This window comes from Wyeomyia smithii, chromosome 2, assembly GCF_029784165.1.
Source record: "Wyeomyia smithii strain HCP4-BCI-WySm-NY-G18 chromosome 2, ASM2978416v1, whole genome shotgun sequence".
NCBI lineage: Eukaryota > Metazoa > Arthropoda > Insecta > Diptera > Culicidae > Wyeomyia > Wyeomyia smithii.
In genome coordinates this window covers 14684020-14696886 of record NC_073695.1, presented here as the reverse complement: position 1 = coordinate 14696886, position 12867 = coordinate 14684020, and the positions used below count along the sequence as shown (strand labels likewise).

Below are 12867 nucleotides of genomic sequence, written 5' to 3'. Positions count from 1 at the left end.
GAATTTCATCTTTTCATTGAGTGGATTTTTTTACGCAATTTTTTTCAAACTACGTGTTTTTATACGCGGATGTTTACAACGCCTTGAAAAAGACCCCAGTGTATTTCCTTAGTTACTAATGATTTCTATTGTAATAATGCACTTGCTTACTAACAGAGAGAGACAAATGCATACATCTGGACTGCCTGACCTTTAAATTATACTTTAATATGGAAATGGTTTTGTCTGCCGATATTTGCGGTTTTTGTAGATACCTGTTAGTTAATTAGTGCATTATTTGAAGAGAAAACTCTAAACACTTTGAAAAAATAAAAAAAAAAGATTCTAAGGGGTATTCTATAAAAAACCTCACAAAATTGCATTTAAATAGCCAGAAGTATGGTGTCTTCGGCAAAGTTGTTTCTTAGAAAAAGTGCCACAACCCTGCTGAACAAAGTGGATTTTTATATGCAAAAATATGAAAAACGAAATTTGTTTCTCACTTTTGGGTGGATTAAACACAAGATTGTTTCAGGTGGTTTAACAACAGAATTCCAGCTTCTATAAAATAGACAATAATTCATGGAACAACTTTGCTGAAGACATTACAGCTCTAAAATCTTTTATCCGAGTCACAATAATTTCGATTTTCGTTTTGGAAACATCCACATTTCACGGGGACTTAAAATTCATTAGTTCAAGATTTCGATCAGTAAGATAATTTTTTAAAATTTTGATAAGAAAAATTGGAATATTAAAAGTTAGCAAGTTTCGCAATCAAACCTTTATACCAAACACTGTCGAATGCTTTTTCTATGTCTAAAAGAGCAGCTACAGTGGAATAACCTTCAGATTTGTTAGCTCGTATCCTATTAGTAACTCTGAGCAATTGATGAGTTGTGGAATGCCCATGGCGAAATCCAAACTGTTCATCTGCAAAAATTGAATTTTTATTCATGTGTGACATCATCCTGTTACGAATAATTCTCTCAAACAGTTTACTTATTGAAGAAAGCAAACTGATTGGTCGATAACTTGGAACCTCAGCTGGATTCTTATTCGGCTTCAAAATTGGAGTATTTTTTGCATTTTTCCATAATTTGGGCAGATAGGCAATTTCGAAACTGTAATTGAAGATATTTACTAAAAATTCCAATGTGCTCTGAGGGAGATGTTTGATAAATACGATGAAGATTCCATCGTCACCAGGTGCTTTCATATTTTTGAAATTTTTAATAATTGATTTATCTCATTGAAGTTAGTTTCAATTATTTCTGTAGGTTAGAAAATCTGGGAAGAAAATAAATCAAATTGACATGTGACTTCATTTTCGATTGGGCTTACAAAATTCAAATTTGAATTATGAGCACTCTCAAACTGCTGAGCAAGTCTTTGAGCCTTTTGTTCATTGGATACAAGAAAACGTTCACCATCTTTAAAACCGGAATAGACTGTGAAGTTAATTTTTTCAACGTTAGTCTAGAACGTTTGAATTCTCAGCAGAGTAAATTGATGTTTAATCTTTTTGATTTACAATCATTGTTAAATTTTAAATTAGAAACAATTTTAATTGTAGAATTTGTTCCAATTCGAATTGCTTCAAGCATGGAATTTACCTGCAACATGGCGTTCATAAGCCGAGAAGGAAGGGTTGAGAGGGAGCCAGAGAATAAACCAATGCGTAAAAGTTCCACCGATATTAGACGGTCTATTGTATCAAGATTCGACGTCAAAGCGGGTTCTGTCAGCTTGAGGCGTCTAGTTTCCCTATCTTTTCTAAACAGGAAAAGGATTTTAAATCAGCCTAAAAATGAAAATTACTTGAATTACTGAAAACAAGTAACAATGTAATAAAATTTATAAATGGAAATCGATTTCCAAAGTGTTCATACATATTATCACACGCATTTAGACTTTCAACTTAAGAAACTAAGATAACTCCCAATTCAACTGGAGCCACTTTGACGCATTCACAAAAAATACAAGTGTATGGTTCGAAGAGTAACTGAGAAAGACCAGAAGTGCCAAAAAGAACAAAACAAACTAAACGGCTATAATTTAGCCTGAAATAATTGTCACGTACCTATGTTGCTAAAGAAAAAAAAAAACCAAAGCAGAAATGGACTAAATCTACCTGAAAGTGGTTCCAAAAACAGAAGTAGCCAAAACTCAGTAGAAATTGTTTAGAAGTGGACTAGAGTAAGCCAAAAACTGATTTCCAATAAGTCTCAAAAAAAAATTCTTAACCCATACATAAACCAAAAAAAAAACAAAAAGAATTATTAAATTAAACTGAGCGGGGGCCTAGTGTGGTTGGTAACGTCTCCGCCAACCACGCTCGACGCCTGGGTTCGAATCCCACCGCCGACATAGGTGTCGATGGTCGTGGGGTGGCGTGATCCACTCACAACCAACCCAACTGGTCTAGATTCAATCCTAGCCGACACCGGGAGATTTTCTGAGGCGAAAAATCTCTAGGATCACGCCTTCCATCGCATGAGGAAGTAAAGCCGTTGGCGCCGGTCCGTTAATAAACGGGTCGTGAGTTAGGGTCCTGGGTGTGGAATCGCCTCCCTGGGCGTCGGTGATTGGCCACAACAGTGGCGGAACTAGACCGACGGAAAATAAACGAGAATAAAGAAAAATTAAATTAAACTGACGAAAACCCAGAAGCAAATAATCATAAATGCCCTCTAAAATAACAGAAAACACTGTGAAAGCTTTGGAAAACAAACCAAAAAATTATATGGCTTCTAACGTTGCTTGAAATGTACGAAAATAAAACAATCTCAAACGTATCTTCCATTTCTAGCCCAGAATACTAAATTCAGCCAAAATGCCTGAGAAACGCCAAAATGCCTGAGAAACGTTTAGGAAAAAATATCGTGGATCAACGTGGACATTTGTGTACCCGCTTCCTAAGTTGTACACGTGGAATGTGGACGATTCCTTAGACATTTTGAACATTTTTGATGTATTGAATCAGGATAGTCTGACTGTTTTACCTTCTTGAGTTTTTTAACATATTTTTCCATTTTTCGTGTTTATTATTCATGGCATTTAAAAAATTTTATTTTTGAAATTTGGCTTCAGTTACTCGGACCCTTGGTTCGAGGCTACCAATCGCTAAACTCGTTTTACGGCATTCACTCTAATCAGCAATGCTTTGAACGTTTTGCTCGAGCGTTTAGAAAGCATTTGCTTTTGTCACTGAGTATTTCATCAACAGAAATTCAATGGCAATTGATGTCACTGATATCAAGAGTAGCGGATTGTGAATCAATGGGAACTCCGCTCTTATCGTGCAATAAATATGTTTTAGTAGATCCAATAATGCTTATCAATCACTTACTAGACTCTTCAAATGATAGGGTTTTAGAAACTGCTAAACACCCGTAGGGAGGTAGTCTCGGAATTTTGGTCACGCTTGATAAGGGACAATTGATGTCGAATTTGTGAGTCGGTGCAGTCTTTTTTCGTCTTCCTGTCTACATTATCAAACCTTGTTTTCTATTTCCCAAAGTTAAACGAAATTAAATGTTTGTTACAGATCCCGAGCGCACGCATCAAAAAGTCAAGGCGAGGATATCGGAGCCGTTATCGATGAGGACGGCGGTTCTCTCGGTGGATCGGATATAGAGGATAAAGAGCTGAGCAACAGTGGATCTGAAATTGTAAGCTGATTTTAGCCCACTATGCGAATGTAAACTTACTAACAGGATTATCTTTATTCCCTTCGTAGATAAATCGAGGATCACCAATGGATGATCGAGTGCATTCACCCCAGCTGCTGGTGGAAAAACCCTACAAGCCCAAGTTCCATAATGCAGCCCTGTACGCCAAACTGGACGCAAAGCTAGCCAATAAATTTCCTTCATCGGGGCCAAACAGCACCGGTAGTGGACTTCCACCGGCGCTGAACGTCAGCCATTCAGCACCCCCAACTCCACACTATTTCGTAAGTTTTCACCCATAAATTGGTGGAATAAATTCCTCTAACAATTCCCTCCCTTTTCAGAATGGCCAAAACGTGGAATCGCTTGAGCAGCACATTTCAAAGCTCATATCGGATAACGAAGCCATCGTGGAAGTGGTTGAGCCACCGCTTCAGAAAAAGTATCATAAAATTACCGGTATAACCCGAGGTATATCAGTAGGTTCCAGTTCGTCCCACAGTGGGCCACATGAGTCCGGAACCAGCAGTAGTTCTAGTGGTAGCAGTAGTTCCAAACTGGCAAGTGCTTTGTTGCAGAAAAGAAACAGCGAGGAACAGTTACTGTATCTTCCACAGCAGGGACCGCAACAGCCATACGTAAACCCATTTCCCAGCGAGCCAAATGTGATAACAGTTTCCAATAGTAAACCAAACGTAAGTTCCAAACCGGCGGTAGTTCAGTATGGACCTAATCACCACGCAGTGTCGGTTCAGATGGCGATTCGGTTACCTAGCGAACAGCATGATCAGCTGTCCGCTCAACAAGTGCAATATCAGCAGCCTTTAAATCTGAGTAAACCAATGCCCTCGATGGGGTTGGAACCATTGGAACAGATAGAACAACCTCGAAAACGGAGCTCTGGCTCCTTGTACAGCCGAGAACAATCACCATCGTCTTCTTTGCAATATCCACCGTCGCAGACGGCATCGATTCACACACAACCTGCGATTCTCCAACAAACACCGCCTACACCTCCGCAAACTCAACCAGTATCGCAGCAACAGCAACAACAACAGCAGCCAATGACAGTTTCGGATCATCCCCAGAATCCGGAACGTTCTATCATCAAAGATCTTCTGCTTAATTCACGTGGCTTCGGAGTCGTACAGAATCCGGAGAATGAGAACATTGAAAAGCTTTTCACCTGTAAGTCGTGCAACGTAAGCTTCCGGGATGCGGAAATCCTCAAGTACCACATGATTTGCTACTGTCAAGGAAGTAGCAGCAATCTGAACAGTCCTTCGTCTAGTGCCCCCATAAGTCCGGTTGGTTCGCCGTCGCAGTTCAATCGATCCAAATCGTACAACCCAAATAGTCTGAAAACATTGGCCCGGGTATCACTGAATCCACCGCCTCGAAACCCATCCACCCTTTCCAAGCTGGCCAAGTCTCAGCTGAGGTTACCGCGGATTCGACCGGAGAATATTTCGTTACTATCTGCGCTGGCCAAGGAAAACTTAGCACTCAACAGCATGGGAAGCTCTGCGAACAGTCATCCATCGGAGATGCAGGTGTCACCAGCTATGGCCAAAATTGTGGATGTGGTTCAAAATCCACTGCCATCGCCAGGTCCCCTATTGGGAAACACTCGATTGGTTGATTTTCAGAGTAACAAAGCAATGTCTGCTGAAGATGCTTCAGTGACACAGAAACGGGCACTCGTCATCACTGTTGATGAACACCAGCAGACTCTCCGGCGAGTTCACCAGTATCCTAACTTGCAACTGTTTGGAGGAAATGTGGAAATTGTGGATCGTAATTGTCTGAATATATCACCTCATCGGTATACATCCGGTGGTACGGTAACGAGATGCTCACCAGAAATCGAGAGTGGAATGCAAGAATATAGCGGGCGCGTTAACAGCATGCATTCGGGGGGAACTTTCACGCAGTTACCGGAAAACAACCGAAGCACTTCACCCGCTCCAATGAACCCAGATACTCCGAAATTGGTTGTGACTATTACACCGACGCTTACACCAGCTCTGGCTACTCCCAGCTACTACGGGAATCAACAGCAAGTTTCGGAAGGTAACAACAGTGCAGTTTCTGTTGCTCAACCCGTAACACACTTTCACTTCCCACCAATCAATCCGATTACGGCGTACAACCCATTAACACTGCCTCAGGTATCACCCGGCCAGGCACAACAGATAATGCACGGTGGTAAACTGATACCATTTGTACAGGGTATTCCCGGCCCAAATTCGATGCTGATACCAAACGATCACAACCCGCAACCGAAAAGTAGTCCTCGCATGATAGTCAACCAATCAACCCACCCACTAATGCAATCGATCTCGATCTCCACCGGAAACCACCAACTGCCGGGTCCAACCGTGAAACTACAATCGTCCTCGCTGCTGACGATCGTGAAACCTACTAACACTACAGCCATCGATCGGCGTAACGAAATTGACGAAGATCTAGGACGTAGTAAAAAACCTTTTCTGCAAGTAGCACCGGGCAAAAATGGACTGTCCAAAGAAATCTGGTCTCCAGCAAAGCAGGAATACCCTGTGCCAAAAAAGAGTTTCAATTTCTCCCGAATGGCGGACAATATAAGCCCGCGGAAAAAAGAACTCATCGAGCAACCGCCAATCAAGAAGGAAGAAATCCGTTACTTTAACTTCGAAAATTTGATTTCAAAATCGGAGATATTAATCAAAACAACAGCCACCGCGGTCGGTCCGCTGGAGTGTAAAGCGGAACCGATGGAGGTGAAACTGGAACCACCACCATCAACCATCGTAACGAAACCGAAATTTCTGCGACCAAACTCACTGCCGCTCAAACCTGGTACCTTTACACCGAAGCGCCATCACGGGATCACACCGACTCACAACACGATGCCGCTGATATCACCCGAAACACCCCGACCCTCGAAATCCTGCCGAGAGTTGTACTTCAACGGCCACGCCTATACCAACATCGGGTTGAAATCGAGCACTAAACCATTCTACTGCACGGTCAACAAAACTCAACCCTTCTACGTTCAAACCCAGCAGAAGCAGCTTTCGATGTACAGCAACTGGCAGGTCCATCCGGAAAATGACCCTCATCCGTTGGGTCTGAAACCGGTGGCCGTTATGTCACTCTATGACAGCAGCCAACAGCGTAACCATCGCTATTCGATCGCCCAATCACATGTGCCGCCACTCTCGGTGGTCAATTCAAGTTCCTTCAACAATGCCGTCATGAGTACGGTCGAAGTTAAAACCAACTTCCCAGCGTATTCACTGCAACCGATGACCTCCCCAAAACCCACACTGGTGCCATTAGCAAGTGGACAGCATCAACAAGTACAACAACAACAAACGCAATCAACGCAAAGTTATCTTCAGTTCGGTTATCACGATAAGGGAGCCTCGAACGATAGTGTTCCGGCCAGAAGTGAATCTTCGGAACGCACCCTGTCCGGTGGCTTTGAGAGTACGGAAGAATACACCTATGTGCGGGGTCGCGGCCGGGGCAAGTACGTCTGCAAGGAGTGTGGCATTCGCTGCAAGAAACCTTCCATGCTGAAGAAGCACATCCGAACGCACACCGACGTCCGGCCGTACTCGTGTCAGTACTGCAGCTTCCAGTAAGTTGTTTTTTCAACGGCAGTCCGTTGAGATTGGTTAACTGATTATTATTTATTTTCTAGCTTCAAAACGAAAGGCAACCTGACGAAACACATGAAATCGAAGAGTCACTACAAGAAGTGTTCGGAGTTGGGTCTGAATCCGATTCCGACCGGGGTGGATGATGACGGTGGTGATGTCGATATTGAGGGCGACCAGCAGTCGATTTCAAGCGAGCGCACTTCGACAATTCCGGGCGACTCCGATAGTGGGTCCGAAAGTGATGGCGAGGATAGTGACGACAGTGGTGAGTTGTTGTAATTAATGTAATTGAAGAAATATGGTTCTGAAATTTCCAAAAACGGCTAACGGAATTGGATAGCAAATATTTATTTTAAAAATCCAGAATGGAGAAAAATTAAAAAAAAAAATTATTCTGAACTAAAAAAGAGTGAAAATAGTAAAAATAGCAAAAACAGTAAGAAAAGTAAACACGGTACAAATAGTTAAAACATATAAAATATAAATATCGAAAGATCGAGAACAAAAACCCAGAAACGTATAAAAAAAAAACAAATAACCAAAACTGTATTTCTACCGTTCGTACCGTCAAACCTGTTTTTGTGCGAGGGATAGAGACCGCACAAAATAAATCGCATAAAATCATATAAAACTCCACGTGCAGCTATAAAACAATTTTTCCACAACATTGTTGAAAAAATCTTTATGCGGTGGATAGGGAGCGCATAAAAAGTTCGCAGTTGAAAATAACTCGAAAGTTAATGATTCTGACTTAGAATACCAGTGGTCCCCGTGGCTCTGTGGTTAGAATACCTAAGGGAACAATTTTAAAACATCTGATTGATAAACATCTATTTTTTCAACACAATAATCTTTCCAACCACTATCCCTACGTAAAACTGGCTCAAATAGTAATTTTTCAACGCAACACTTATGTAATGCGTTGAAATTTATTCGAAGATTGAAAAAACTAAATGGCTGGAAATGTTGTCGGATGTGGTCCTTTTTCATATATGTACCACACAAAAAAAGTCGCACAAAAAAAATCCACACAAAAAACATCGCACAGAAACAGGTTTCACTGTACAGAAACACAGAAGGACAGGGTTGGAAAGACGGAAAGATTTAAGCTCAAAAAACTTTAGACAGAAAGATAAAAAGAAAAAAAAAACAAAAAAATCAGAAAAAAGAAGACTATAGCATAGAAAGGTAGAGAAACTAACAGACAGATTAACAAAATGCCAGAAAAACGACTGGACAGACTGATAAAAAAAGCAAAAATACATCAAAAAGTAAAAACAGTGCGAGCTAAAACCAACGACAAAAACATAATAACAACTAGGTGAAATAAGTAAAACATACATATGAATGGGGTGGAAACGAAGTAAATACGATGTACAGCCAGAGTTAAAACAGTATAAAAACAGTAAAAACAATGCACAAAACTTAAGCTACTAAAAACAGAGTTGAAACAGATAGACAACAATGTAAAAGAATAGTAGAAAGATAGTCAAAACAAAAAGTAAACAAATAAAAAGAGAAAACACAAATTGAAAACAGAGTAAAAACGGAGCAAAATCAGGCTTAAAAAGTAGATACCACGCAAAAACAGTAAAACCTGAGTCCAGAGTATAAAAACAGAGTAGAAATAAAACAAAAACAGATTAGAAATAATGTTAATAAAAAAAATAAAAGAAAGGTAAACAGAATGAACAAGACAAACGAAACGTAAAAAAAACAGAGCGAAAATGGAACAAAATCAGATTTAAAAAGGCAACCACGAAATGGAAAAAGAGTAGCCACGTGACGGAATCAGAGAAAAAAGAGGTAAACACAACGTGAAAATAGTAAGACAACAGTAACAAAACCAGTGAAAGACAGTGAAAAACATGAAACACAAGATTGGCAAGAATGTAGAAGCAGTACGAATAGTAAAACAATGAAAATTATAAAAAACAGCAAAATAAGCGAGAACAATCAAAACAGTTCACTGTTCAAAAATAGCAAAAACAGCCAAAACTTCATAAATAGTTACAGCATTCAAAACAATAAAAGCAACTAAAATAATAGATATAGTCAAAACATCGAAAGCAATTAATTGACCAGTGGAAAATTGTCAATAAAATCAGGAAAGTAATGAAATCAGTGGAATTAGTAAAATTCAGTACAAAATAAAGATTCAAATACTTGCATACAAGGTACAGAAGATATAGAGGACGAAAGACGGAAAACAGAAAATCAGAGGGATAGACGTATCAAAAAAAAAGTCTACTTGTTTGTAAATGTTAGAAATATAGAAATACAGAAAAACGGATAGATACAAGTCAAGAAGCCCAGAGAGACGTAAAGACTAATCAAGTAAATTAGAAACACAAGCAGACAGAAACATAGAAAGGTAGAGAAATGGAGAGACGAAATAATAAAAAAACGGAAAGACAAAAAACAGAATAATAGAAAACCAGAAATTCATGATGAACAAAAAAAGTCAGACGAAGTGAAAACAGTAAACAGAGCTAAAACAAAGTAAAAGAAAAAAATAAATAAAAACAGGGTGCAATATATGAAACCAGAATATAAACAAAGTGAAAACAGAGTAAAACGATATAGGAACCGCGATAAAAAGCAGAGTGTAAACAGCATAAGAAAATAAAAAATAACACAAAAAATCTAAAACTGAAAAAATTACAGTTGAAACAGAATTTAAAGAGAAGAAAAATGTAAATAAAATAATGGCAAATAAAAATTTAAAAATATGGAAAAACGCAAAGAGAAAACAGAATGAAAACGAAGCAACTATTTACTTAAAAGGTAGATATGACGCGAATAGAGAAAAACCTGAACCTATTAAAACCGGAAAACATCAGAAACTGTAAGAATAAAAACAGTGGAATTAGTAAAAATCAGTACAAAATAAAAATTCAAATATCAACATGCAAGATATAGCGAGCGAAAGACTGAAAACAGTAAATCAGAAAGAAAAACGCATTGAAACCTAAATAGACAAAGGATACAAGCAGACTAAGAACACACAACCAGCCAGAAACCAGAAATACATTTTTTCGTCATGTACCAAAAACTGAAAGTAAGACAAAGTAAGAACAGCATGAAACAGAGCTAAAACAGAGTCAAAAAAAAAAAAAGGAAGCCAGAGAGAAATAAGTAAAACCAGAATATAAACCAGACTATAAAAACGATATACAAACAGAATTAAAACAGTATAAAAGATTGGGTGAAATAAGAAACAGAATGAAAACAATGTGAAAACAGATTGAAAACATTGTTAAAAAAAGTTAATATTGCGTAAAAATAGTTAAAAATTAGTGAAATAATAGTGGTAATAGAATAAAACAGAAGTAAGAAAATACAAGAAAACCAGTGTAAAAGGTAAAAGAGTAGAATGGATAAAACCAATAAAAACATTGAAAATAGTAAAAACACACAAAAGTGTTGAATAGTACAAATAGTAAAAAAGGAAAATTTAATAAAAACCCCAAAAACAATAAAATCGTTTAACATGTAAAAATATGTAATAGAATAGTTCAACTTATAAAAACAATAGTCAGAATAAAATACAATCAAAACGAGGAAGAAATAGCGCGAAAACAAATAGAATGAAACAAAGTAAAAATTAAATGAAAGCTTTGTAAAACAAAGTGAACATTGCGTAAAAATAAGAAAATATACAAAACTAGTAAATTAAATAAAACAGAGGTAAACAAAAACAAAAAATAGTATAAAAAGTAAAACATTTAAAAACATTAAAAAAAGAGATATAATTTTTAAGGTTTGTACCGTTAGCTGTTAAAACAGAAAAGCTATAAAAATAATAGAAAATAGTAAAAACAGTGCAGCGGTAGATCGGTAGAGAACAATACAAACAGTGAAACAAATCAGTCAATAACTCAGTTCGAGCAGTAAAACAGTCAGATAAGTTAATAGTTGAAAAAGTAACAGCAAACAGTAAATAAAATAAAAACAGAAGAAAAGTTAAAAATAGTAAAATAGTACAAAGTAGCAAAATAAAAAAATTGAGACTAAACACAAAAAAATGAATTTAGTAAATGTTATATCACTAAATTTAGTAATCAATAGACAAAAATAAACGCAATGAAAACAACAAAACAGTAACAACAATAAAAACTGTAAAAGAGATCACACAAACAGTAAAACCGGAGAATAGACAAATTGAAAGTAGAGTAGAACATGTTTCAAACAGAAAGCCGAAAATGTTAAATGAATGAAAAATAAATGAAGTGGCTATTGAAAACAGGATAAAAATCGCATGAAAATAGTAAAACCAGTGAAATCGAAACAAAACAGACGAAATCACAGGTATAAACAGTACAGAAAGGAGAAAAAGCCGCAGAAGAGATAAAAATAGTGAAAGCAGAGTATAAACAATATGAAAACGTTGTAAAACCAAGGAAATATGAAATAAAATGTAATCAAAGCGAAGTAATTAAAGGGTAAAAAATAAGAAATATTGTAACAAAAATTATAAATAGAAAACAAAGTGAAATCCGAATGAAAACTTAGTTGAACAACGTCAAAATCGCGTAATAGTAAAAAAAAAGAAGTTAAGAAATAATAAAATTATAACAACACAGAGGTACAGATAGAAACAGTACAAAAGCAGTAAAATGGTGAAAACAGTAAAACGGCAAAAATTTCGAAAACTAATAATATTAGAAAAACAATGGTTTGAACTGTAAAAATACCAAAAGCACCAAGTAGTAACACCAACAGCACCAGTAAATAGTAAAAACAGCAAAATCCGGTAGGTCGGCAGAAACAATATAAACAATTCGGTCAGTAAATCAGTTAGAATGATAAAACAACCAAATAATCAATAGTAGAGACAATAATAGTAAACAGTAAAAAGAATTAACACAATGACAACAGTAAATAAAACAGTAAAAAAGTAAAAACGTGCAAAGTGGCAAAATTAAAAGAATGTATAACGAGGAAAATACATACAGCGTAATTAAATCTAACAAAATCAGTAAAGACAAAAAATCAATAAAATAAACTATATTGGTCAAATCAGTAAGGGGCCATCCACATACCACGTGGACAGATTTTTAACGATTATAACCCCCCCCCCCCCTCCCCGTGGATAAATGCCCATATAAATTCTTTATTTTTTTGTAAGGACCGTGGAAATTCCATAACCCCCCCCCCCCCCCCAAAGCTGTCCACGTGCTATGTGGATGGCCCCCAACATCAGCAAAACAATTGCTCATTGAAAACAATGAAAAATAAGAAAAAAGCAAAAACAACAAAAAGAGCAAAAAACTGTAAAGATAGAAAGCCAGCAAAAAGAAAAATAAAACAGTAAAAGCAAGGTATAATCGAAATAAAAATTAAATAAAAACGGGGTTCAAACAGGCAAAAAAAAAACAAAGCAAACTTGGAATGAAAACAAGAAATAGAGTGACTATGTTAAACAGAATAAAATCGCACAAAAAATGTAAATCCAGCGAAATTAGCGAAAAACCAAGAAAACAAAAAGGCAGAAAAACAGACAGACAAAAGATAGGAAAATGGAAAGACCAAGATATCTGTAACAAGATGAAACATAGAAC

General features: G+C 37.2%; 1 protein-coding gene across 2 annotated transcripts in view; it reads left to right on the top strand.

The window, feature by feature from the left end:
• Window positions 1-12867, top strand: part of LOC129722403 (transcription factor HIVEP3) — a 108330-nt gene that overhangs the window by 91283 nt on the left and 4180 nt on the right. For both annotated transcript variants that reach the window (XM_055675808.1, XM_055675809.1), the window contains 4 exons: window positions 3530-3653; window positions 3722-3937; window positions 3998-7281; window positions 7345-7568. In XM_055675808.1, the coding sequence (XP_055531783.1) occupies window positions 3530-3653; window positions 3722-3937; window positions 3998-7281; window positions 7345-7568 (3848 nt within the window). The remainder of the gene's footprint in view (window positions 1-3529; window positions 3654-3721; window positions 3938-3997; window positions 7282-7344; window positions 7569-12867) is intronic.